The sequence below is a fragment of the Ips typographus genome, linkage group LG6 (genome assembly GCF_016097725.1).
Source record: "Ips typographus isolate SLU linkage group LG6, UJ_Ityp_2.0, whole genome shotgun sequence".
NCBI classification, from domain to species: Eukaryota; Metazoa; Arthropoda; class Insecta; order Coleoptera; family Curculionidae; genus Ips; species Ips typographus.
The window spans coordinates 8254014-8276767 of NC_138427.1; the positions used below are offsets into that span (position 1 = coordinate 8254014).

Genomic DNA, 22754 nt, shown 5'->3' on the forward strand with positions numbered 1-22754 from the left:
TGATCAAATCATGATGATTGAGAGTCACACACAATGTTTAGGTTTACATTGACCCCTAAAATATGATGTTCGCAAACATTTACATAGTGGGCAATAATATTATTGTTTATTGCAACCAGAATATGCATTTTTAGACTGGAAATGTTAATAAATGGCCATGATCGTGACCAACAATTTTTTTTTTGGAATGTTGACAACAGAGGCATTTGATGAGAACGTGGCACCAAAAAAAAAATACACGAGAATATAAATTTAAATTAACTGAGACATTTTGCATCATAAAAGTATCCCAGAATATAATTATAATCTTGGCCATTTTGCGATATGAGGTGTATGTTTACTATGACCTTAGTTAAACGATGGACTTTTCTTGTCAGAACGCATCAAACTTTGGTAAAAGTATTCGTATTTCAACGTTAAATTTTTTAATGTGTTTGTTTGGCCTGTGATTATTATTATTTTTAAACTCTGAAAGATCAAATAAATATTATTTTATAGTGCCCCGTAATACGTCTTGTAATATATAAAAACAGATTATTGAATGATCGACACATTTAGACATAAAATAAGTTGTTTATTTTGTGCTTTACACCTTTATGTTAAAGTTAACTAACAAATAAATGTTCTACATTTATATTTAAAAAAAAATCCATTATCTTGTAAAAAGGTTCTTGTTAAGTTGACATTTTGATAATGTGTCCAACATTAACACAATACGTCTTTAGAAAAACTCTTACACCTATTAAGGTCAGTTATCTAATAAATAATGCCCTAAGGCGTTATTTTTCATATTGGCCTCAGGTGAGGGCATTATTTTTATAATGCCCTCTGACCATTTTTTAAATACATATCTACAGAATGAAAGTCGGACATTAAACATTGAAGACACCACAGGCATAGGAAATAATGCCCACGGTATCTTAATACTATACTAGGTACTAATTACTATATACAGTGTGTCCCAAGTTGCTTCTATATGTATTGGGATCTCGAAAACGGTAAGAGCTACAGAGTCGGTTAAATGGGGAAAGTTTTAGAGAATTTTATGTGAAACTTATTTCCGGTTTTCAAATTAAATTATCTTTCTCCGTTTTCCGGAAAATTGGGAAAACGTCAGAGGCTGCATTTTAAACACTCTTTAACAAAGATCATCATCCATATCTTGGAAACCAATAACGATAGATTTTTTCTAATTACGTCATCGTGTTCTACGTAAAAAAGTGCCTTACATAATGTCTTAGTTTCAAAACTGTCTTTGGCTTTGTTAAAGAGTGTTTAAAATGCAGCCTCTGACGTTTTCCCAATTTTCCGGGAAACGGAGAAAGATAATTTAATTTGGAAACTGGAAATAAGTTTTACATAAAATTCTCTAAAACTTTCCCCATTTAACCGACGACTGTAGCTCTTACGGTTACAGAGATCCCAATACATGTAGAACCAATTTGGGACACAGTGTATGTTTGTATACTTTCTTTAAAATTGCTTTATATGTAGGTACCTGTTTATTCACCTTTTTTTTCAAAACATAATAAAACTCTAATTCTATCTGAGGTTTGTGCAAGTATTGTCATAAAATTATGATTTTTTTTATTTAGCATTTGCAATTTTCCAGTTTTTTATTACGGTTGTTTATATCGCCAATAAAATACGACGATATTATCGTTACTATTCGTAGTAAGTATTATTTGTATGTAATACGTTTATACATGATTTTTTTAGATATTTTTCATTGTATGGGAAGTATCATTCTTCCTAAAATAAAGTTATTGCAATTTGAGCTGCCCGGCATACTTCTGTGCTTTAGAGTCCTGCAAGTTATTGGATCAAAAACACTAAAATCCAGCCATTTCCATAAAATACAGAAAATTATTGGGTAATTGATCTACTACAAAAAAAATACATACGCCACGCCTTTCTCATAAAATTCGACTAATTTTCAAAACCGGAGATAAAAATTTCAGTATGTTAGAGTAAAGAAAAATTATTAATATCACATAATGTGACAACTAATTTTAATGTGACCTATACAACATTTTGTTTTTAATGATTATGTTGACCTCTAATTTTTAGGTCAAAGTCATTGCCTTAGATTTCACTTAAAACTGATGAAAACTGTACAGTTTAATGTTTTAAACCCTTTACTTTCGCTTAGAAGATGGTGATTTAAAATGAACAGGTTTATGTAAGGCGCATTTTTTTGAAGACAGTTATAGTATCACTATAACGCATAATTATTATGTATTAAAGGATTAACAACGATTATAAACTTTAATGTTGTTTTGCTATCTTAATAGAGTCTGTAAACGATTAATAAACTAGATGGAAAGCCGTCCTTTCTGTCTCCCATCGTGTTAGCCGCGTGATTGATAAACTTATACTATTTTGACCAGTTTAGTGTACAACAAGTGAATTTATCAGTAGATGCAAATTAGCTTTTTTTGCTTAGTACGTACTAGAGCTCGTTTGTCGTTATCGTGCTTAAGTAGGTCGCGACAGATGAGTTTATTAATTTTAATTACATCAGGAAAACTAATTATAAAAAAATTGTCTTTGCTGTTTGTGTAAGGTTCATATCTGTCCAATTTTGTTTATACAAACGCAATTTTTATGTTTTCAAACATCCTGTTTTGATAGATTTGTATTGTTTGATCAGTGCAACTAAAGTGGTACGACACCACTGTTCATTATGTTTTTATTGTCATTTTCACTGATTTTTAAGCAACAGTTTTACTGTGGTTGGTAGTGAAAAGGACTTCTGGCGGGTTGCATTGACGTATTTAAGAGCGCCCCAAGCTAAGTTCACTATGACATTTTGCACCTAACCTGTCACAGCCAAATCACAGCTTAGGTGGAGCATAATGTCCTATTCTGTCCATTGGCTGGACTAATTCCAAAAAAATGAACCAAGAAATCAAACAAACATAGAGTCATTCCTATATATTTGTACAGACTTTCATTAAAAAAAATTATATAGAGTAAACGCGACACTTAAATAACGAACTGAACGCCTTGGTTACAAAAAAATAGACGAACTGTCCCAATTTAACCAAACTGTAACATGACGATCCTATTTAACAGGGAAACCAGCTATAATATTGACTTATAAAGTTTCAGAATGAGCGCCTATAAACAAACAACCGTAAAACCTTGCCGCTTAAGAATATTCCACAAAAATAAATACAAAAAAAAAAACCACAAACTCAATCGATGTATTGTGCCAACCAACGGAAACCTTCACCATATCCTTGTCTCTTTAAAATAGAGCACATGAACAGTTCTAATGGACGGCCGGGTAAGTCTGACCTGGGTACCTTACCCTAAACACAAACATTAAACTACCAAAAAGTTGAAATAAATTATCGGTTACCTTTCCAGTTGTTTGACCATATAAGGCGAGGAAATTCCTAAGTTCATCTTCAGAAGCAGCAGAAGGCAAGTCGATTTTGTTTCCCAAAATTAATACAGGACAATTGGCTAAGCTTTCATCTGTTAGTAGTGAATCTAACTCTTGCTTGCTTTCTACAAAACGCGAACGATCGCTAGCGTCCACCAGGAAAACTATAGCATCTACTGCTGGGAAGTAATCTTTCCAGACTCTTCTTGCTGTAAAAGTTAATCAATAGTTTTTTCTTTTCTTCAAACATGTAATTTTTTAAGTTTAGAAACAAATTTGGAACATTTTATTCAGTGCAATGTTTCTTGCCTAGTGCCTGATTTTATTCTTTGAGAAATTAACTTTGACTATCTAAGGGAATTTCAATGTTTTCAGAAGATTAGAATTGTCAACGATATGGTTCTCCCAATGTATTTTCTGCATAAAATGATTCAAATATCTTCAAACTTAGGCAAAAATTGGTTCTCAACAAAACTGTTTAAAAACAAAGTTACATCTTTTTGAATAAATAAGTGGAACCACTTGATAACCTTGCTTGAATGTTGCATATTAAGTATCTTAAATTATAAAATAAACAGTCATAGTGTGAAAAAATTGAGCTGTTGAAAACTAGACTTATCTAATCAAAAATCTTATTGGAAAACAAAACTAGAACTAAGGACTAAATACTACTATAATAGCTAATAACCCTAACCCTAGATAAAACATTTTAAGGAGGAAATAATGTATGTAAAATTTTACCCTCTTTTCAACAACAATAATTAAAAGAGTACAAAACATAATTTGTCATCATTCTCAGTTATTTTCCTTGATTTGCTTATATCTGGGTGAGACCACACAAATTCCACTGAGAGTAAGAAAGGGGACCTCAGTCTACCATAATTTGCAACCCACAAAAAATGGTAGAACACTTTGCACCAGTAAACAAGCACTTTGTAGTTGAACAACCAGAAAAATACAGCTCAGAAGACCTTTAACTTAACAGATACTTTTGCAAGTTACCAATTTTGGCATTTTGAGTTTTGCAAAGTTTTAATATATTACCATACTTTAACATAAAATAATGGGCAACTAAGAGACAGAAACACTATACACTTAAAGTTAAAATAATCAAAATTAATTATTATATTAAACAAAAATTAACTAGACACATAGTATTAAGTACTTTTTAAAAAGAAAACTAACTTACCTTGTAAATGGCCTCCTAAATCAAAGGTAGTAAACCTCATGTTTCCAATTGAAAGCTCCTCAGAAGCTGAAATACAATTTGTATTTTTTAACAAACTGAAAGTATCATAAAACTATATTCATCACACATAAGTTTTACAAATGGTTGAAATTTATGAAAGAAATGTTGAAAATAAAATTAGTATTCTTACTGGGATGAAGTGTTGGAAGATGCTGAGCGAGCCTATCATCCTTGAGCATGTGCAACAGTGTAGTCTTTCCGGCATTATCCAGACCCAAAAAGAGGAGCTTGCCAGACTTCTTCCATAAACCTAATCATAACATGCATAGTGTTAGTAGGTTCACAAGGTTCTTACCATGATCTGTAAGCAGCTCATCACTACTGTATGAATTAAAGGTATGTGGTATAAAGTCAATTTCATTTTCTTCAACTAGTTGCTTTATTAAGGTAGCTTTGCCTGAGTGTGACAGCCCTAGGAATATGTATTTTCTCTTCCTGTTTATTAAACCTACAGAATAATTTAATAAAGTCCAATCAACTGGCTGACAATATGACAAAGAATAGTAGGTACAATGGAACAACAGCTAATAAAATTATACCAAAATGCTGATGGCCTTCAATCTGTTGAACATAATTAAGCTGCTTTACTTACCTAAGTACCCTAAAACTCCAGTAAACCAGTCCCAGATAAACATTTTGGCCTGCAAAAAAAATTGAAATGTTTAAAGGCACCTTGGGTTTGGTAATTGCTGCGTCAATTACAAATTGATAAACTACACTACTTATGAATTACGATGACTTTTAAAACGAGGATGACTGGTCAATATTAACGTAGTTATTTTGTTTAAATTGGAGAATTGTAGAAACGGAAACAGATTTTTCCTTGGATGTTTGAAAAGGATTGTTTGACTGTGACAATCGCAAAACGTCAACGGTGAAAGGGGTTAAATGGGATTTTTGATCAAGGCGAAAGGGTTTACAACGAGTTTTTTTGATTGGAAAGTTTACTGATAAGTTGTACTAACCTGACCTAATTAATTTATTACAAATTTTACTATTTTTTTGGAGTTTTTAATGAAAATTTATAAAAGAGCCAACACAGTTGACACACGAGGATGTGATGTCACTACATTTACGTCAATGTCACTGTCAATTGCCCTCAATTTTTCATCTGTTCAATGTCAAAAAGCTTAAGTAAGAAAAGTAGAAAATCCACGTAATCAAATAATGTTTTCACTATCCCTTATATCTTTTATTATTTTTTAGATTTACAAGACGAGATAAAACTCTTTAGAATTCCATTTCAATAATTTGATCACGTGACCTCTTAAGAAAAGTTTTAAATGATGTCCCGTGATCAAAAATCAGCAGGTCACAATTTAAAATTTAAACACTTGGCAGCATTGCAATGGACCTTTAACACGAGTTGTCATTATCAGCTGTTTTCTGTTTATATTTTTCTTTTTTTTTTAAGTGACAGCAAAAGCTATTTAATATTTAAATTATTACTTAAAAGTGATTAAAAACCCAATAAATTTTTTGTCCTGCCTTTAAATTGTTAAATAACATAACATAACATTTTATTTAACATCAACATTCAGTGTTTACAGTGAAAACACAGGTAAAGAAGTGTTTTTATTTAGCTTCATAATTTAGTTTGAACTTTCAGAAATCTACCTTTTTCACATTAATTACTATGTCAAGTAGTCGAATAAATCGCAATATAAGACATATTTCCTCCATTCATTCACAAAATATAAGTCAAGAATTGCTAGACAACTGTTTAGGGGAGAACATTACCAATAACTCATCAGAAACACCTATCAATTCTTTGAGTAGCAATAGTGATATAGACGGTAAGGTTAAACACCTCAATTACTCTTTTGTGTTGACACAAATTGGATTTAGAATTTGGATTAAGGCTCAGTGGGTTGAGTTCTAGTAGTTCATTGAGTTGGAGTGAAGAGTATGATTTGGAAGTTACTAAAAAAGTCAAGACAGAACTGGAAAAACTGGACAGAATCATCCAGGGAATAGAAACTGACCCAACACCATATGATGTGGAGGAAATCAATGAGTGGAAACATTTCTTCCCTCACATATAGTAAGCTTACCTAGAATACAAATTTTCCTTACCACTGCATTATGGGTCATTTACAGCATACTAGGTCATCACACCCCTACTAACTCCCCAGATTCAAGTTGTGTGAGCTCTGAAGAAGAAGCCCCAATCAGGAAACCTCAAAAGCAAAGCAAACACTTCACCACATTTAAATCCCACCAACATGACTTTCCTCAGTACCATTCTTTACCTAGAAAACCGCGAAGTCTGGATATTGACAGATACTTAAAAGTATCACCAATTAAAAGTTCAGATACCAGACACAGAATAGTGAATAAACCTGTTGAATCTAAAGACAAACCTAAGGATGTCTCACCTGAATACATTTCACTTCCTTTTCTCACAACCATACCAATAAAAACTGAAAATTTAAAAAGATTTGACAGGGCCAAACAGTCAAAGTTGCTGTTTTTGCCTCCAATTGAAAATTCTTTTCGTTCTATATCAGCCACACCTAGACAAGCTGTTAGTGGAAGTGTGTATGTGCCTTTTGGGTATCAAAAACGGAATAGTTTACAAAGAAATGTGGCTGAATATAATAATGCACGGACGTTGAAGAGTAGTTTGTTAACATTGTTTGATCACATACCCTTAAGTAATAGGTGATACTTGGGTTTGCTTAAATGTGTAAATAAATGTTATTTTTGAAACTATAGTTTTTATCAGAATTTGTGTTTAAGGTGTTTGTTAGGGAAATATACAAAAGGTTTACTGTTTTTGAATGTAGACCAATAACTTATCTACTGCTTTATAATTAGGGGTGTTTTTGATAAAAGGATGATTCATGAACTGTAATAATGGATTGTTTCCTGTCTATCAGTTGGCTAAATAACCAATATACAGGAATCAAGCTTTTAGTCAAGTTTTGTCTTAATTTGTGTCCAAGAATCATTCTTAAATTATGAAAATCCAGTATACATACACACAAAATGCTTTACATGACAAACATATTATATTTTTGACATCCTGTAAATTATAGAGAATCTTAGGATACACCTTTTTTCGTGCTAACAAAATTGTTTTTTACATACATTTACAATAATTCATTTGGAAACTTAAAAATAAAATATTGCCATTGACTGCTCATCCAAAAGGAGTGTAAATCTAACTGTGTATACGAAAGTAGAACGTAACACGAGTAATACCCTTTTTAAATTATTCCTAAGAGCAAATAAAACGCTTGAAATCTTATCAAAACTATACACAATGTCTAATTACAAATAACTTCAGGTGTTCTGTGTACGGTGATTAATTCCATTGAACTTGTAAGATTTAAATTAAAATACTGATTAGAAAATTACAGAGAAATATATCGTTTTGCGTTTCCGTTCACAACTAATCTACACTATACAAAATCCCACTGTAAACAACTAATTTTTGGCGTAAAGGAAAATGGCAACAATCAATCCATAGAGACCTAATACTTCGGCGAAAATTAGAATAAGAATCATTCCCACGAATAATCTGGGTTGTTGGGCAGTTCCTCTTACACCTGCATCTCCTACAATACCAATCGCGAATCCAGCAGCTAATCCAGAAAAACCTACCGCCAAACCAGCACCCAAGTGCAAGAATCCCCTAAAAGTTAAAAATACTTTTAGTTCTTTTGAGTTTTGAAATCAAAGTGGAGTACATACTGATATAACGTATAACTGCCAGTTCCAGGTGTTTTGATATTTCCTACTATGAGAATAGCCACTACCAAGCCGTAAATGGCAATAATACCAGCCATGACAACTGGAATGATGCATCGCATAATCAGTTCAGGTCTCATGACTGCCATGGCTGAGATTCCGGTTCCAGATTTAGCCGTACCATAAGCAGCTCCTAAAGCTGGAAATCAGTTAATTTTTTAGCTTTTAACTCATATTCCAAAAATTAATATTGCGATAATTATTTATATGCATTATGTGTGTAGATCAATGAAATTAGGAGGGTGAAGGAAGGTGAGGTTCGATTACATCAACTATGCAAAGGTGTCAAGTGTCTTTATCTCTGATAATTAAACAACAGCAATTTCTCATCATGTGACGGATGATTTTGATCCTAATTTTTGAATTTAGGTTTTTTAAGTTAACAATTTGCAGATTTTTAATTCAAGTAGAATAGTATTTTGAACCTCCTGCAGCTAAATTCGAGTTGGTAGTAATTAGATGCTGATTTTAAAGGGGGTAGGTATTGGTCACGTGCCTGGTGTATTCCACATGGATAACCAAATCAACCAAAAAATAGATTTGTTTGAAGTAAAATTATGTCTTCAAATTTAATTTTAAATGCGTTGAGGTTACAGAAGTCTTTCGCAAACGATATACTACATTAAACATATTTTAATGATTAAATTTTACTAAAAATACTTACAGCTGAATATGATAGCGGCGGAGGCACCCATCACTCCGAAAAAAGGTCCATAAACCGGAGCTTCATCAGTCAAAGTAGTAGACATTTTAAAATATTCTGATCAAACGGTCTATCAAAAATATAGAAACGACTGTGTCTAAATGATCACCGACAATGAAAGATTTTAAATGGTCGAAGTACTTTTTCAAGTATTTAGATATAGGTATATCTATAAATCACGTCCTCTTTCAGCGACTGCGTCATAATCCGATACTTCAAATGTAAAAATGCCAACTTCGAAATAATACTCATTGAAAAAATCATATACAATATTTAATAAAATACATTTTCCTTAAGTGTATCCCTACATTCTTATTATAAACGTAAATAATAGTAAAAACTTAAAAAATATTCTTTGGCATTGAAAAACAGGTCAGATCTTTTAATTAATAAAAATCGACAATATGTATAAGGGAGAGTTTGGCACAATAGTAAGAACCTTATTCTAAATCAAATAATTAAGTCGATTAATGTATGACTGAAGTAAAGTTTACATTAAGACTAACCACACTTCAATAAGCTGTAAACCTAACAAACTTGTATATTGGACCTTTTTGGGATGTGCTACACAGTGGCAATGTTGCTATTTGTGGCAAAGCATTCTAGTTAGTTGTGGAGTGTGATTACAGACATCTATGACAAATTTTTTGTATAATAATGATTATTATAAGAAAGCCATTTTATTATTATTGAATACATAGTTTTTATAAAAAGAACAGGGTTGCGTTGTTATTTAGTCCAGTCACGAAATAAACCAACAACACATTTTGATAAAAGGTCTGAATTTATTGCAGTATCAAATAAAATATCATTAATCCTGTAGGTCAACCCCAACAATTGTACCAATCAAAATATCCAGCAAAATTTTACTATCAAAACATGTGATTATAAAATTAGAATGGTGATGAATCGAGAGGTCACGAAATACCAATCAAAATTCCAATAGAAATTTTGATAAAACCCTTACTTTACAATATGTGTCAAAAAACCTGATGCAGTTTATTATACATGTAGCCATTTTATGGTGTTTTACATTATAGGAAACTTATTAAAGTTAACCTTTTTCTGATATTTAGAAACCATCACCATCATTAATCGGATTTTGTCACTAATCTGTTAGCGGTTTTAAGCCCCACTTAAAGATGTGTACAACTCAGTCGGATTAGGTAACAAATTCCTGATAAACAATTATTTGGTATGGCTCAATTGTGAATCGAGACTTTCTTCACTTTGATATTACTAATCTTTACTATTATCGACACTTGAAAATATATCAGTAAGAGTTTAAGTAGTTTGATTGTAACAATTTAAAGCATAAAAAAATATTTAGGCCAATGGATACCAAAAAGGGTTTTCCTTTTCTTAGTTTAGTTGTTTACTAGGGTCTATTTTTTGTTTGCTCTATCTTTCGTATTATTTCTAATGCTCTCATTTCTTAGTTTCCGATCATTTCCAATATCTTCGTTAGTTCTCTAAATTAAGGGTAAATTCCAACGATTTCAAGTCAAATGCAGAATCCAGACATAAGCAGAATTAAAGAAAATCACAATTGACTAAGAGATTCAGAATTTGATAAGCTGCAAAACACCTTGCTTGGCAGTTTATTGATTTCCTTTTTTAATATAACTTAAGTTTGGATTTTCGGGCAGTGCATTACACATTTTCTGAGTTGTTAAATAAGTTTATGGTATGTTGTAAAGGCGCATCTCTTTAACATTTAAAATGTGTCTAAAATGCTCATCACCCTAAGGTATTTATGCAACAATAATATAAAATTTGTTAAACTGACGATAGAAAAATGGAATTAGTATTAGCGCCACAATGAGTGTATAACAACATCGACATTCGACAAAAATCGAGAGTAAAAACAGTCAGAATAAGCCATATTCACCAATAGTCGAGCAATAGCCTGCTCATTTTACCAACTTTACAGTCTCCCAAACAGGAACAAGCTTTTTTTATAATTTACGTTTAATTGTTAAATTCTAATCCTAATCGAGCGAGAGACATATTTTTCCGCAGCCTTACTATTTCCCAAAAAACGTCGTGAACTACAAACAAACATAATTACAACAAGTTTAAAAACTGGTGTTAAGATGCTTACCAGAGCTTTTGACTAAGCCTCGTTGGATATATTTGAGATAGTTTAAAAAATCACAGACGGCAATTATCTGAAAATGTTGGTTTGATAAATAACGGTAATAATTTTAGCAAAAGTAGGCAAACACTCACCCTATTTCTACAAATTTGAGATATGCTATACCAAGTTTCTTCTTTACCTACGCTCATACGGTAGAAACACAGCCTTGGAACTTGTAAAAGCGCACAGGTTCTAAAACAAGAAAAATGATTAATATTCTGAAATACTCTTTGTTGAAATGTTGTTATTTGTTGGGTAATTAATATTATGAAGATAGAAAAAAGAAAATTGAGTTCCTCAGTAATAATCGAAGTCATAGCAGGTGAAAAAACAATGTAGTTCTTCTCTTGCAAGTACTAATTTAAGATGTGACAATAGTTATTAAATACCATCATCAGTGTTTGTAACTAAACTTACTTTGGAAACACAGTTTTGGTCCTATCACCTATAGATTCCACTAAAACTGTTCCTTCTTCAACTGCCTGCACCACTTTGTCCACTAATTCCGTATTGCAAAAGTTCAAGCAGACATTAATGTCCTCCTGGTAAATTCGTTTAATAAAAGGGTTTGTCTTGTCCAGAATTGGACTTTTTCGCCAGGCTAAAAACTCTTTATGGAACACTGGATCCATCTAAAAAATATTTGTTTAAGTATTTGTAGTTTGGTGTGGAGATTGTTACACACCTCCAATTCGGCTTTATTCTCTACTTCCATGGCGGATATAGTGGCAATAGGGGAGTCTCTGACAGGAGAATCGGGAGGCGAATTTTCCCGCCCATATTTTAAATTGTAATGCGACGGAGACCTTCTGTGCTTCTTTGCAAACATGGCCACCCCTGCAAACATTCTATGAAAACGACTTCCTCGAACCATTCTTATTGATCTTTACCTGTCTCGTCCTTGCATATTTGCGGATGCAAATGCGGGTTAGGCGAACTGGGAGTGGAGGTGAGCACTAAAGTTTTCAGAGCAGCCACCTCGGCAGTCAAAACGTCCACCTTCATTTGACTTTCTTTGAGCGCCTTCTCGGCAGCCGCCTGTTTCTCATTAGCTTCTCTGACCATGTTGTGAGCTTCCTAAAAAAATAAATCGTGATAAAAATACGGGATAAGGTTAACGAGGAATTCCGATAACGAACGCCCCTTTGGGTTTTAAAGGTATGTGGGAGCGGCTGAATCGACTCGAGGAATGCCGTGTCATGCAGATATATAAAATACCAAAGTAACGGGAACAGGAAAACCATTACCGGCCTAGAGAATACGGCCGGTTTTGTGATATATCACTGTTATTATTGACCATCAGCAAATACCATGTTTTAATAACATACCAACAGCAGAATAGATTAGCCGGAATTTGAACCATAATTGGGAAAAATATTTTAAATTATATTCACTAACCGATTTAATTGCACTGAATTCTTCAGGAAGAAATCTGAGGGCAGAACTTCAGGATTAATATTCAACTAAAAGAAAGTTTAATCTTGACACTAGGAAGTTTAGGGTTTTGGATTGAATATTTGCCTGATGAAACTATCCGACTTCCTATAAGAATTTATATTTTTTCAAAAGACTAAAAATGAAGAAGACGCCAATTACAATCATGTATAAGTACTATAATGTTTCTGCTCAATAATAGCATTTTATGATAAAAGTCAAATTTCAAACGTTATATCTTTTTGCTTCCAATGTTGCAGATGCTAGTCTTTATAAGAACATTACATAATGTTTTATTCTTCCAATAAGGGTATTAATGTAATTCCATAGCTTGGGTTGAAACTTTGACTTTAAAATAAATAATTGAATTTTTATCTATTAACCTCAATTAATAACTATTAATTAACTAACAAAAAAATTGGTTTTGTCATACCACAGGCTAAATATGACTTATCAACTGTTTTGAAACAGATAAGTAGACATTTAAGAAACGACACAAGTAAAATGTTGATATTTGCTATCTAAACAGTTCAAGCAGAGTAAACCATTTTAACTGAATGATTTCAATACTCAAAGTTATCAATCTTCTAGCCTATATTGACATCATCCCAAATTTTTAGTTTAAGCTATAAGACCGAGGTCTTCTGTTAATAGAACATCGCAATAAGTGCGTTTTAAACTTGACACGGCACATTCCATTGAAAATCGTGCAGAACATTAGCAAATAACGCGATGAATTCAAGGTGTTCAACTTGACTTATAGCTGGAAGCCCCCCAAGCGGAGATGCAGCTCCTCGGTTCTTCGAATCTGACGTGATTTCTACTTCTCGGTATATTGTTTCAGGCTGAATACGAAATACACGAGTGTGAGAATTTTCCACGATTATAAACCGAGCGATGGTTCCTGTTTAAATAAAAAAAGACACAAGTAGGCGTTACTTAACCGTTTTGCAACAATTAAGCAAATTATGCATAAGTAAGTCGCCACAGGTTGCATACTGTATTAGACTAATTATTTCTTCACTTAGGTGGGTCCATTTCTTTCACTATCGATTCGTGGCGGACAATTTTATTTAAACAAGACGATGTCGCGGTAACTGTTCGTACCAGGTGAAACCGCAATGTTGTTCACTTGTCGCAGAAAGTATAAAAATGATACGTTTACGTTACGCTCGTTACGCCACTTTTTCTACTCTCAGTTTGCCAATTTAATATCTGCCACTTAAAAATCTTATTGTGATGGTACTTGTTCGAATCTTCCGCCTTAGTGATAGTTGAAAGTCAGTGTATAATGAGCATCTAAAATTGTGGCTAAAAGGAAAACCGTCATAAGTATTTAATTGATGGAACATTTTGAATGAGAAAGGCTATGATAGAAAGGATCCAAAAACAGGAAGATTCTATAAAGGGTGCTTCAGTAAAAAGCGTATGCTCTGTTCTTCACCCTGCACACTTGGCATTACCCGCTAATCTAGAATCTATAAAACCTTAAAGTGTTTTTGCATTGTCCACTGTCTACCTAAGCCAGTTCATGGAATTTATGATAAAGATACCATAAATTCCAAAGTAAAAATTGAATATTTAAGGTAAAACCACAGACCATAGAGGTGTAATGCACTCTAAAAAGCAGACAATTAAGAGTCTAGTAAATACTTCTTTTTTTTTCTTATAAAAAAGAATAACATCAAGGACTTCACCAAAAAAACTCATAATGGCTGAAAGTTGAAATACTTCAACTAATCAATGAAGAACTACATCTCAATCTACTCCAGAAATGCTCTCTCTGATGAGTTCATGTAAACTGTCTTGCCTTATGCCTTTCTTCTCGTATACTAACTTTAAACAGGTGAGCAAACTAAACACAAAAACAACTCTTTACAAAGCAATTTCCTCATAACACTCAAAAAAGCCACACGTCATTTAAATGACACCTGTGCAACATTACAAAGACCTTCGTGCTTCAGAACCAAACTTCTCTCTGGTTCTAAGGCTGATTTACGTGTTTGTGTGTGTCGCCGTTAGGCTAATGATAACCAACCAAGTTTGTCGACCTTAACATAAAAACTGGCGCAACTGCATGACGAAAACGACTGTGTATTGGCATGGTAAAATGTTTTTAAGGGCGGAGAAGGCGGAATTCCTATTAAAAATTTACCTGAAACAGACTGGCCGTGAGATCCTCGAGTTCGGCTTCCACATCTTGTCTGATTCGGTTCACTTTAGCCAATTCCTCGTCTTTGATTTTTAGTTGACGACTGGCCTGTTTTAGTTCGTCCTAGAAATGCGCATAAACACTAATTATGACTCAAATAAAAAAAATTCAGGCTTAATTAGAGTCCAGATATGTAAATTATTTAGCTAAATAATAAAATTGTTCCAAGGCTAGCGTGCGAGTTATTAGGAATGATTCAAACTATTGGCAAGTGAAAAAGCCACACCCACAGCAAACTACTATCATTAATAATCAACATTTTTTTACAAGTATGCCAAATATCAAAGTGTTAATGTTTATTGTTCGTGCGTGTAACAATGAGCCAGGTATACAATAGAGGAAATTCTTGCTTAATTACTAACCTGTAGATCCAGCACTAGCTGATCTTTGCACCTACTCCAATCTACTGTATCTCCAGCACTCGTTGCACTTTTACTGTCGCTGTCATCTTTCAGGTCAAAGGATGTAATGACCTCTAAGTCGCACTTTTCCAAGTCAATATCGCTACACATTGAACTGTCTGAACTAAAAGCAAAAAAGAACTAACGTAAGTCGGCTATAAGATTTTACATTAGAGAAACAAAAAACTAATTAAGTCTGGACATCAGAAGAAGAAATAATTGCAAAAAAGTGAAATGTCTTAGACAAGGTCTTTCTTCTTAATTACAACCAATTTGAATGGCTGCAATCAAGTATCAGTTATACATTCTTGAATACTTTCGATTGTATTCTGTGTGACCTACATACATTCATATTAAATTAAAGTGCAAATTGAAATATCAGACCTACCCTTCTGACAGCAAGAGTCAATATAATACATAAAAGCAAAACTTAAATTTTGTGAAGTCACCAATAATAAAAAAACGTACTAAAACACCACTTCAGGAGATAATTTTTAAAAATTCTGTTCAAAGTTCATATTTTGACTTTTCACATTTTGACTATAGCAGGTGTCATAAGTATAATGGTAAGTCCACATGTGATTTACCCAAATGTCTCACATGTGGACTTAGCATCAAAGCTGAATATTAAACATGTCATATTTCCAAAATTGTATACGTCAGTCGTTTGGAAATAAAAATTGCATTTTTACAACATTTGAAGAATTGTACAGTTGCTTAGAATTCGAACCTTTTTTTGTTTCTGCAGAATTCTGCGCTATAGACACTTAACTTTTGCTTCTCTCTAGTTAAATCTTATTTTTTGAAAGCAATAGTAGGATAACCATGTTATTTATGACTGTCTTGTATACAATCTACAAAAAAATAGCTTCAACCACCGTTTGTGTTGTTAGCCTTGTTTTAATTTTTTTTTTAAATTACTTGTGTCTATGTTGCAAGTTGTCTTCTCTGGAAGAAAAACAATGCATTATGCTTTTTTGCTCCATTTTTGTTTAGTTTAAGTTAAATTAGTGTAACTAAATTCTTAGGTATCTAATCAAATTCTACATCAGCTTTTATACACTTTAAACATCCTACATACCTATTTCTATCACCAATATTGATTCCTCGCACTTTATCTGAAATGGTACTAATAGCCGAGTACCCATATTCCGGTCGATCAGTAAACATATTGACATGGTCCCTGATAGTAACGTCACCGTTCTCCATTTCAAAATTATCTTCGTCGTCCGACGAGTAGGAATCCTCCCCAGTGGTACCGGTAGAACCCACCCTTTTATGGTTCTTAATTTGTTTCTGACCGGCGATGGTAGACATTCTGAAAAGTCATTAAAATCTCATTTTCCCAGAGTGTATTAAAAAGTGTTAGTTGTTATTTATAATGCCGTAATTACCTACTTAGGATTAAAGAAACGCTTAGGAAACATCTCTGAATACGCAGGATATCAAAGTATTACTCTGAGGCGGAAATTGCTTTTTCACTGGTAATTAATTGATAAAGTAGAAGAAGCGAGAGCTTAGTTCCGACCAAAAGGAGCAAATCAACTGAACGAACGAGATAAATGCGGCAACAAAGTTGCTTTTATTTATAGAACTTCATAACCATCAAGAGGTCTGTAATGACGCTAGAAAAATAGGGGAAATTTTCCCCCAAGTAGATTTTAATTTAAGTTAATTGTCAGAAGAGCATTCGTTTGGTTTCTCTTCGCATTCGTCAATTACGTCGAATGGAAAGTAACATTGACCTGAACTTGCACGGGTGAGTAGTAACGACAGGCGAAAGTAATATCCTTTGTAGTGAGGTAAAACCCTTGTTATGTTCCAACTAAATAGCGTTTAATTTTGTACTCTCCAGTTTAACTTTAGAGGCCACTTTGTCACAACTTTAAAGCTTAAATCTTTTGTTTACTTACGTTACTGCGAATTTGCGTCACACTATGTGAAATCAACACAGCTGTCTATGAATAATTTAAACAAATCCCACGCAAATCGAAGATAACTGATATTTAAAAAACAATAGCGAATAGGAACTTTTTTTTGTTCATTGTACTTCTAGCAATTTAAATGACAAACTAACCCAGGAAGTTATTGTGAATTTCTGTTCAGTTTTATTATCAACTTGCTTGAATGACGTCTCAACCAAATTATCATCTGATGAACGTTTTTACAGTTAAATAAGCATAAAATTATCATTTATGTTAGTTTTAGTGGTTTTGGTCTTAGAATTGGGTATCAAATCAATCACCCACAATTAAAATTGTTCATTTTGGGAATGCCAACTTTCAGAATAGAATAAAATTGATAAAGTGAAATTTATTATTTCCCCAGCCGTTAGATCTGGTTGGAAGGCAATTACAGAACAAAACCAAATAATATCCGTGCAGACTGGAAAAAAGTTGGAAAACATTGCAGAATTAAAAACAGAAATTATGAACTAAACTAGACTATGAGGAATAAACAACAATTACTACAATTTACACAACATTCACACAGTAATTCCAAGTTATGCCTAAAAAACATAAAACTGTACAGTTGCACTGTAAGCATTACGGTTTGTATAGACTTAACTAACCATAACAGTGTAATACTTTAGTAAATGTTTGGTCTGAATTTTATTGGCGAACAAATACAGCAGCAAAGCCAAATAACTATAAAAATTTTGAAGGAACTATAGAAGTCGAATTAATATGTCACCAAGTGAACGCTCCGATAAGGTGCAAAAATTAGTATTGATTATCAAATATCAATTTATAGTATGATGGGATTTAAGGTCAAAATAACCGTGTCTAATTGCTTGAGGACACAAATTGCCACGAATGCTTGTACTTAATGAAGAAGGTAAATTTGATTAAAAAATCAGAGGAAAATTAAAATTAGACCTCGAAATGTAATAAAATGATAAAACTACGTAGTATTACCAATAAAATATGGGCACAAATAAATGAAAAGCAATTTTTCTTGATAATCTCTTATAACGATCAGGACTGTTCTGAGCAGCTTACAACAATTATTGTGCTAGATTAAGTTTTGCTTCAGAATATTCATTTTGTTTACTTGATCATTTTAGTTTAGCCTCATTTTGATTTGGAATCAAATTTTTGGAGGCTTTTAAGCCATTCAGAAGCTTTTACTGTTCTAGAGCCCTGTACTGCTTGTACCAAACTGTGAAATTCTACTTAATAAATTATGTAAAAGATATACCCAAAATAATATATTCATTGTCGTCAAATTAGGAAAAAATAAGAGAGATATTTAGAACAAAGCAATTTTTTGGTTTTCGTTTTTATTTGTTTTTGAAATTATATACATAATACTTTGTCTTTGCACGTTTTTTCCTTTTAAAACATAATTATGACCTTATTTTTTTAACAGATTATGAAAGGGCTATTTGTCTTTATTTAAATGATGTTCAACGTTTGTTTGAATTTTAGGTTTAAATTCGAAAAAAACTGTGATTATTTGTCAAATTATTGTAACAAAATTTACATTATTAATTGACAACTATACAATTATGAAATTGTAATTTTCACTCTGATTTTCAGTTTTCAATTTTTATTTAAAAATTTAAAAAGTGTGTTCTCGTAGAAATTAATTATTTAGAATTTTTAGAGGTTTCTAAGAATAATTTGCAATTTTATAGTTGTCATTTGTCAATTGCCAATTATTAAAATACAGTTTAAACTTTGGAAAATAATCGATAAATAAAATTTGGACAGTTGAAAAACTTAAATTGCAAAGTACACGTCACGTGACGTTGATAATGCAATTCTGAGCTTGCATCACTGTAAAGGCAAGTTGATATCTGTCAAAATTAATCACATGACCGTTAAATGTGGTTTAAACTTTGAAAACTTGGTAAATTAAATTTAGAGAGTTGTAAAAGCTGAAATTCACGCATTCAATCACGTGACTTTGATTATGCAATTTTAGAGCTTGCAACACTGACTAAAGTCCAGTTGACACCTGTCAAAAACAGTCACGTGACCTTAAAAATGTAGTTTAAATGTTGAAAAATTGTTAAATTATTACAATAATCTGTAATGAATATTGTTTCAACTTAATATCATGTAACAAAGATTTTACCATAATAATTACATGTACGGTCAATTTTGGTATATTGATACACTATATTGTCTACTGCTTGGTCTACTACAATGTATATTCCTTAAAATATCGCAAAATTTCCTTTATTTAGGCTTTATTTCGGTCAAAAATTAAATGAAAATCTCTCAAAAAAAAAATATCTCTGAATGTAAGCAAAAATTAAATAAGTAAAAATGAAAATCTAAAAAATCACATTTTTTCTAGATATTTCGAAAATTACAACAAGTAAATCTTCATCTTGGACACCCTGTATAAATACACGTATACAGTATGATGAGTTTTGACTCCCCTCTTAACTTCCTTATTCATTTTAGAAAAAAAAGTTAAATACAAATTTTAATCTTAAATTTGAATAACAAAAGCTTTGATTTTTTAAAAAAAATCACTATAAACAGTTTTTTTTGTTATTTAGATTATAGTCCAGTGTAAAAGCTGCTCATCTTTATACCTATTTGTTTTCACTAGTCGTTATTTCGTTACAAATTGTGCGCATTTTCAAAACTTTGCTAACGAGCACCATTATTATAAGTTCAATTTTGTATACATACATTTTTACAAAAAGTCACTTTAATTTAACAAATAACTATTACACAACAAAACCAAATTCCACATTCGTTCACTTATTGTGGAAAGTATTTAACTGTTGCTTTTGTAAACAAAAATAAGTACCGAATAAATGCAAGCATTCATAATGGCAAAGGTCGCGTTGGTACGCAATGGTACCGGTACCGAGTAGCGCGGAAATACTAATCTAACATTATCGTGCTTAAACTTTTGTCTTAAATTCTGGTGTGTGTGTGTGTGGGAGAACCCTATTGTTGATAAATTTTCTACAATAATAATAATTATAAGGACGAAACCTCGTTTTATGCAACACCCACTTGAATTCCTCATCTAATGTTAGATGAAGCTGTTTTGCATCAATATGCGTGCGTTGATTTACACTTTTTTTCAAGTGCAAGGGATACCCACCTTCCAAAGTGTATTTTTTGTAATTCGATAACGTAGCAACAATAACAAACCCGCAAAATTCGGACCAATAAGAAACGTCACGGACCGTTCTACGCGTTGGAATTCCCTTGGTTTAGCGAGCGGAACGGCATTCCCGCTGTAACCGAATCTGGAATGAATGCAACAGTTCTATCTCGCTAACATTGGTATAACTTAGTCCCGTTCGGTACTAACGAACCTCGCGGTACAACTGAGTCGGATTCGAGAGATTAAATTGTTTTCTGACCGCACGAAACGAGCAACGGAAACTGGTAATGCATGATTAAGAAGCGATTCGGCGCTCGTAGCTCTCTAGTGCGCTCCTACCCTTAGCTTTAGCGATTTTGTCGATTACTGGTTTGGTTTGGCTTTGCATAACGGAGAGAGTGAAGAGAGAGCAAGTCAAGTCGGTGAAATTCCCTTCTCTGAAACCGCTCTTTAGTTCTTAGCGCATGTTCCATGTTGCTCCAAATCCGTATGGAACGGACCAGTAGTTGTTGATGGAACTTTTAGAACGTAGTTGGACAGAGCATGAACAAACCTCAAAGCCAGCTACGAAAAAAAGAAGATCAAAGTATTTTTAATAGAAATTTTATTATTTCATTTTGGTAATGGTTGTTGTATTACTGAAGAAAACTACTTTGTAGATAGTAGGGTGTATTAGTAAGTGGCCAGCAACCAACAGATTCAATTTTGAACTTTAATAAATGTTTTTCTTTGACAACACTACAAAATAGGGAAGAAGAGAACAAAACATAACCTAACAAAATCAACGGCTGGTTGTTTGTCATTTATGACCTTCGGAACATTTTAATGTTTTGAAACCTTCGAATTAAAATCCTGAACTGTTATCTCTAAATTTAAACCACGTTTAAATAGCGCATTGTATGCCAATTATAACATAACAATAATCAGTAACAATATTGGTTCAGTGTCCAGCCAGCATCGAAACTTTGAAAGAAAAATGGGCTCGATCATTCAAGAAATTCCAGTTTTGGCCAGGGACAACGTCCACATTAAAAACGAAGAAAAACTGAAGGAAATCATGGTTAACATGTGTAAAAGCGGCGTTAAACGGCTTCAAGTAGTCTCAGATTTTGATAAGACCATCACCAAGCAACATGAAAATGGTGTTCCACATATGAGCAGTTTTGGTAAGTGTCTACATGGTAAAATTAATAAAATTGATAACTCAACAAGTTTCATAGCCATTTTCAGTAGTATACCAACTGCAGCCCAAAATATTGAGTATCAATCCACAGTTAAAGCATTAAGAAAAAAATATTATCCTATTGAGATGGATCCCCATTTAACAGTTGAGGAAAAAATTAAACACATGGAGGACTGGTGGATTTTGTCTGAGAAGGCTCTTAAGTAAGTTCAAGGTTTTTTTATTTTATTTTTTTATAGTATCCTATTTTGCAGTGGTTTGAAAATAAGCCAGGCTGAACTAGAACAGGCTTGTTTAGCCTCCAAGCCATCTTTAAGGTATTTGCTGTTTTTACTGCTTCTAGTAATTATTGTAGATTTGAATGTGCATTAAATAGATGTTTAGTATCATAAACTTTTAGAGAAGGTAGTCAAGAGTTCTTCAAAGATCTTTCTGATGCTAATGTGCCTGTACTTGTATTTTCTGCTGGTTGTGGTGATGTTGTTTTAGCTATTTTGCAACAATCAGGTGTCTATTCTTCTAACATGAAAGTAAGTGGCTTTTTATGTTTTACCCAACCCTAGCATTGTTTTTGAACCATTATCATAGGTTATTTCAAACTTTTTAAACTACAACGATGAAGGTGTGATAACAGGTTTCAAGGACAAAATCATCCATGTGTTTAATAAGAATGAGTATGCACTTAAAAACACTGATTTTTACGACATTGTAGCCAATAGGGATAATGCAATTGTATTGGGGGATTCTCTGGGTGATGCTCAGATGACCAAAGGCATGGATCATTGTCAAAATGTGCTGAGAATTGGTTTCCTTTATGATGATGTAAGTTGTTGACACAAACAAAACTGATTACTTTTAATGGTGATTTTTAGATTGAAGAAAATCTCCCACAGTATAAAGATACTTTTGATATTGTCCTGGTTGATGATCAGACTATGGAGGTTCCAAAGGAAATTTTTAATTACATTAAAAAAGCTACTAGTAAGGCGTAAACTTCGATGCTACAATGAATCAGGTTTAGAGAGTACTTAAATTATTACAGTTTAATTTATAATGCAAAATATGTAAAATGCAATCATTAGAAGGCAAATATTATTTATGTTATTTTTTACGTTTGTTCCAAAATACACCACCTTTGAAATGTGAGATTTATTAGAGTTTTTTCTGGTCCTGCTATATCCACTGTCTAGAAAAACTTAG

The 22754-nt window shown here is 32.7% G+C and overlaps 5 protein-coding genes across 9 annotated transcripts; 2 read left to right on the top strand and 3 right to left on the bottom strand.

Moving 5' to 3' along the window:
* Positions 1 to 2922: 2922 nt before the first annotated feature.
* On the bottom strand, positions 2923 to 5732 carry Sar1 (Secretion-associated Ras-related 1). 2 transcript variants are annotated; one of them, XM_081982782.1, is made up of 6 exons: positions 5609 to 5732; positions 5236 to 5284; positions 4939 to 5091; positions 4584 to 4649; positions 3368 to 3603; positions 2923 to 3317 (listed from the first exon to the last, which is right to left on the bottom strand). In XM_081982782.1, exons 2-6 carry the CDS (start codon positions 5276 to 5278, stop codon positions 3201 to 3203), a joined length of 615 nt encoding a protein of 204 aa, XP_081838908.1. In that variant the 5' UTR covers positions 5279 to 5284; positions 5609 to 5732; the 3' UTR covers positions 2923 to 3200. The 2 variants fall into 2 exon arrangements, with proteins under 2 accessions (XP_081838908.1, XP_081838909.1); XM_081982783.1 differs by lacking the exon at positions 4939 to 5091 and adding an exon at positions 4774 to 4893 and having other exon boundaries at positions 5609 to 5724.
* Positions 5733 to 6027: 295 nt separating this feature from the next.
* LOC145731143 (uncharacterized) lies at positions 6028 to 7355 on the top strand. The gene is made up of 4 exons (XM_081982778.1): positions 6028 to 6204; positions 6253 to 6439; positions 6492 to 6687; positions 6744 to 7355. The coding sequence occupies exons 2-4, from the start codon at positions 6280 to 6282 to the stop codon at positions 7309 to 7311; spliced, it is 924 nt and encodes a 307-aa protein (XP_081838904.1). The 5' UTR covers positions 6028 to 6204; positions 6253 to 6279; the 3' UTR covers positions 7312 to 7355.
* A 280-nt stretch (positions 7356 to 7635) lies between these two features.
* LOC145731149 (V-type proton ATPase 16 kDa proteolipid subunit c-like) lies at positions 7636 to 9228 on the bottom strand. The gene is made up of 3 exons (XM_081982784.1): positions 9064 to 9228; positions 8343 to 8538; positions 7636 to 8283 (listed from the first exon to the last, which is right to left on the bottom strand). The coding sequence occupies exons 1-3, from the start codon at positions 9146 to 9148 to the stop codon at positions 8076 to 8078; spliced, it is 489 nt and encodes a 162-aa protein (XP_081838910.1). The 5' UTR covers positions 9149 to 9228; the 3' UTR covers positions 7636 to 8075.
* Positions 9229 to 9358: 130 nt separating this feature from the next.
* On the bottom strand, positions 9359 to 20741 carry LOC145731140 (guanine nucleotide exchange factor for Rab-3A-like). Of its 4 annotated transcripts, none has more exons than XM_081982770.1 (10): positions 20366 to 20741; positions 16371 to 16607; positions 15251 to 15413; positions 14832 to 14951; positions 12133 to 12319; positions 11928 to 12079; positions 11660 to 11874; positions 11335 to 11434; positions 11207 to 11273; positions 9359 to 11153 (listed from the first exon to the last, which is right to left on the bottom strand). In XM_081982770.1, the coding sequence occupies exons 2-10, from the start codon at positions 16604 to 16606 to the stop codon at positions 11074 to 11076; spliced, it is 1320 nt and encodes a 439-aa protein (XP_081838896.1). In that variant the 5' UTR covers position 16607; positions 20366 to 20741; the 3' UTR covers positions 9359 to 11073. The 4 variants fall into 4 exon arrangements, with proteins under 4 accessions (XP_081838896.1, XP_081838897.1, XP_081838898.1 ...); XM_081982771.1 differs by lacking the exon at positions 20366 to 20741 and adding an exon at positions 19942 to 20229; XM_081982772.1 differs by lacking the exon at positions 20366 to 20741 and adding an exon at positions 17203 to 17587.
* A 410-nt stretch (positions 20742 to 21151) lies between these two features.
* On the top strand, positions 21152 to 22700 carry cN-IIIB (cytosolic 5'-nucleotidase IIIB). Its single transcript, XM_081982779.1, has 6 exons — positions 21152 to 21537; positions 21592 to 21757; positions 21809 to 21871; positions 21955 to 22084; positions 22143 to 22376; positions 22427 to 22700. The coding sequence occupies exons 1-6, from the start codon at positions 21348 to 21350 to the stop codon at positions 22544 to 22546; spliced, it is 903 nt and encodes a 300-aa protein (XP_081838905.1). The 5' UTR covers positions 21152 to 21347; the 3' UTR covers positions 22547 to 22700.
* Positions 22701 to 22754: the final 54 nt, after the last annotated feature.

Coding starts and splice junctions, on each gene's coding strand:
- Sar1 (XM_081982782.1), bottom strand. CDS start 5,278: ATGTTTATCTGGGACTGGTTTACTGGAGTTTTAGGGTACTTAG. Junction 3,604..4,583: donor TTTAGGAGGCCATTTACAAG/GTAAGTTAGTTT, acceptor TAACTTTTACAG/CAAGAAGAGTCTGGAAAGAT. Junction 3,318..3,367: donor ATGGTCAAACAACTGGAAAG/GTAACCGATAAT, acceptor GTTTGTGTTTAG/GGTAAGGTACCCAGGTCAGA.
- LOC145731143 (XM_081982778.1), top strand. CDS start 6,280: ATGTCAAGTAGTCGAATAAATCGCAATATAAGACATATTTCCTCCATT. Junction 6,440..6,491: donor TAGCAATAGTGATATAGACG/GTAAGGTTAAAC, acceptor AATTGGATTTAG/AATTTGGATTAAGGCTCAGT. Junction 6,688..6,743: donor CATTTCTTCCCTCACATATA/GTAAGCTTACCT, acceptor GGTCATTTACAG/CATACTAGGTCATCACACCC.
- LOC145731149 (XM_081982784.1), bottom strand. CDS start 9,148: ATGTCTACTACTTTGACTGATGAAGCTCCGGTTTATGGACCTTTTTTC. Junction 8,539..9,063: donor CGCCGCTATCATATTCAGCT/GTAAGTATTTTT, acceptor ACTGATTTCCAG/CTTTAGGAGCTGCTTATGGT. Junction 8,284..8,342: donor GGCAGTTATACGTTATATCA/GTATGTACTCCA, acceptor TTTAACTTTTAG/GGGATTCTTGCACTTGGGTG.
- LOC145731140 (XM_081982769.1), bottom strand. CDS start 16,716: ATGTTTCCTAAGCGTTTCTTTAATCCTAA. Junction 16,608..16,687: donor AAGCGTTTCTTTAATCCTAA/GTAGGTAATTAC, acceptor ATGACTTTTCAG/AATGTCTACCATCGCCGGTC. Junction 15,414..16,370: donor AATATTGGTGATAGAAATAG/GTATGTAGGATG, acceptor TTTTGCTTTTAG/TTCAGACAGTTCAATGTGTA.
- cN-IIIB (XM_081982779.1), top strand. CDS start 21,348: ATGGGCTCGATCATTCAAGAAATTCCAGTTTTGGCCAGGGACAACGTC. Junction 21,538..21,591: donor TCCACATATGAGCAGTTTTG/GTAAGTGTCTAC, acceptor CAAGTTTCATAG/CCATTTTCAGTAGTATACCA. Junction 21,758..21,808: donor TTGTCTGAGAAGGCTCTTAA/GTAAGTTCAAGG, acceptor CCTATTTTGCAG/TGGTTTGAAAATAAGCCAGG.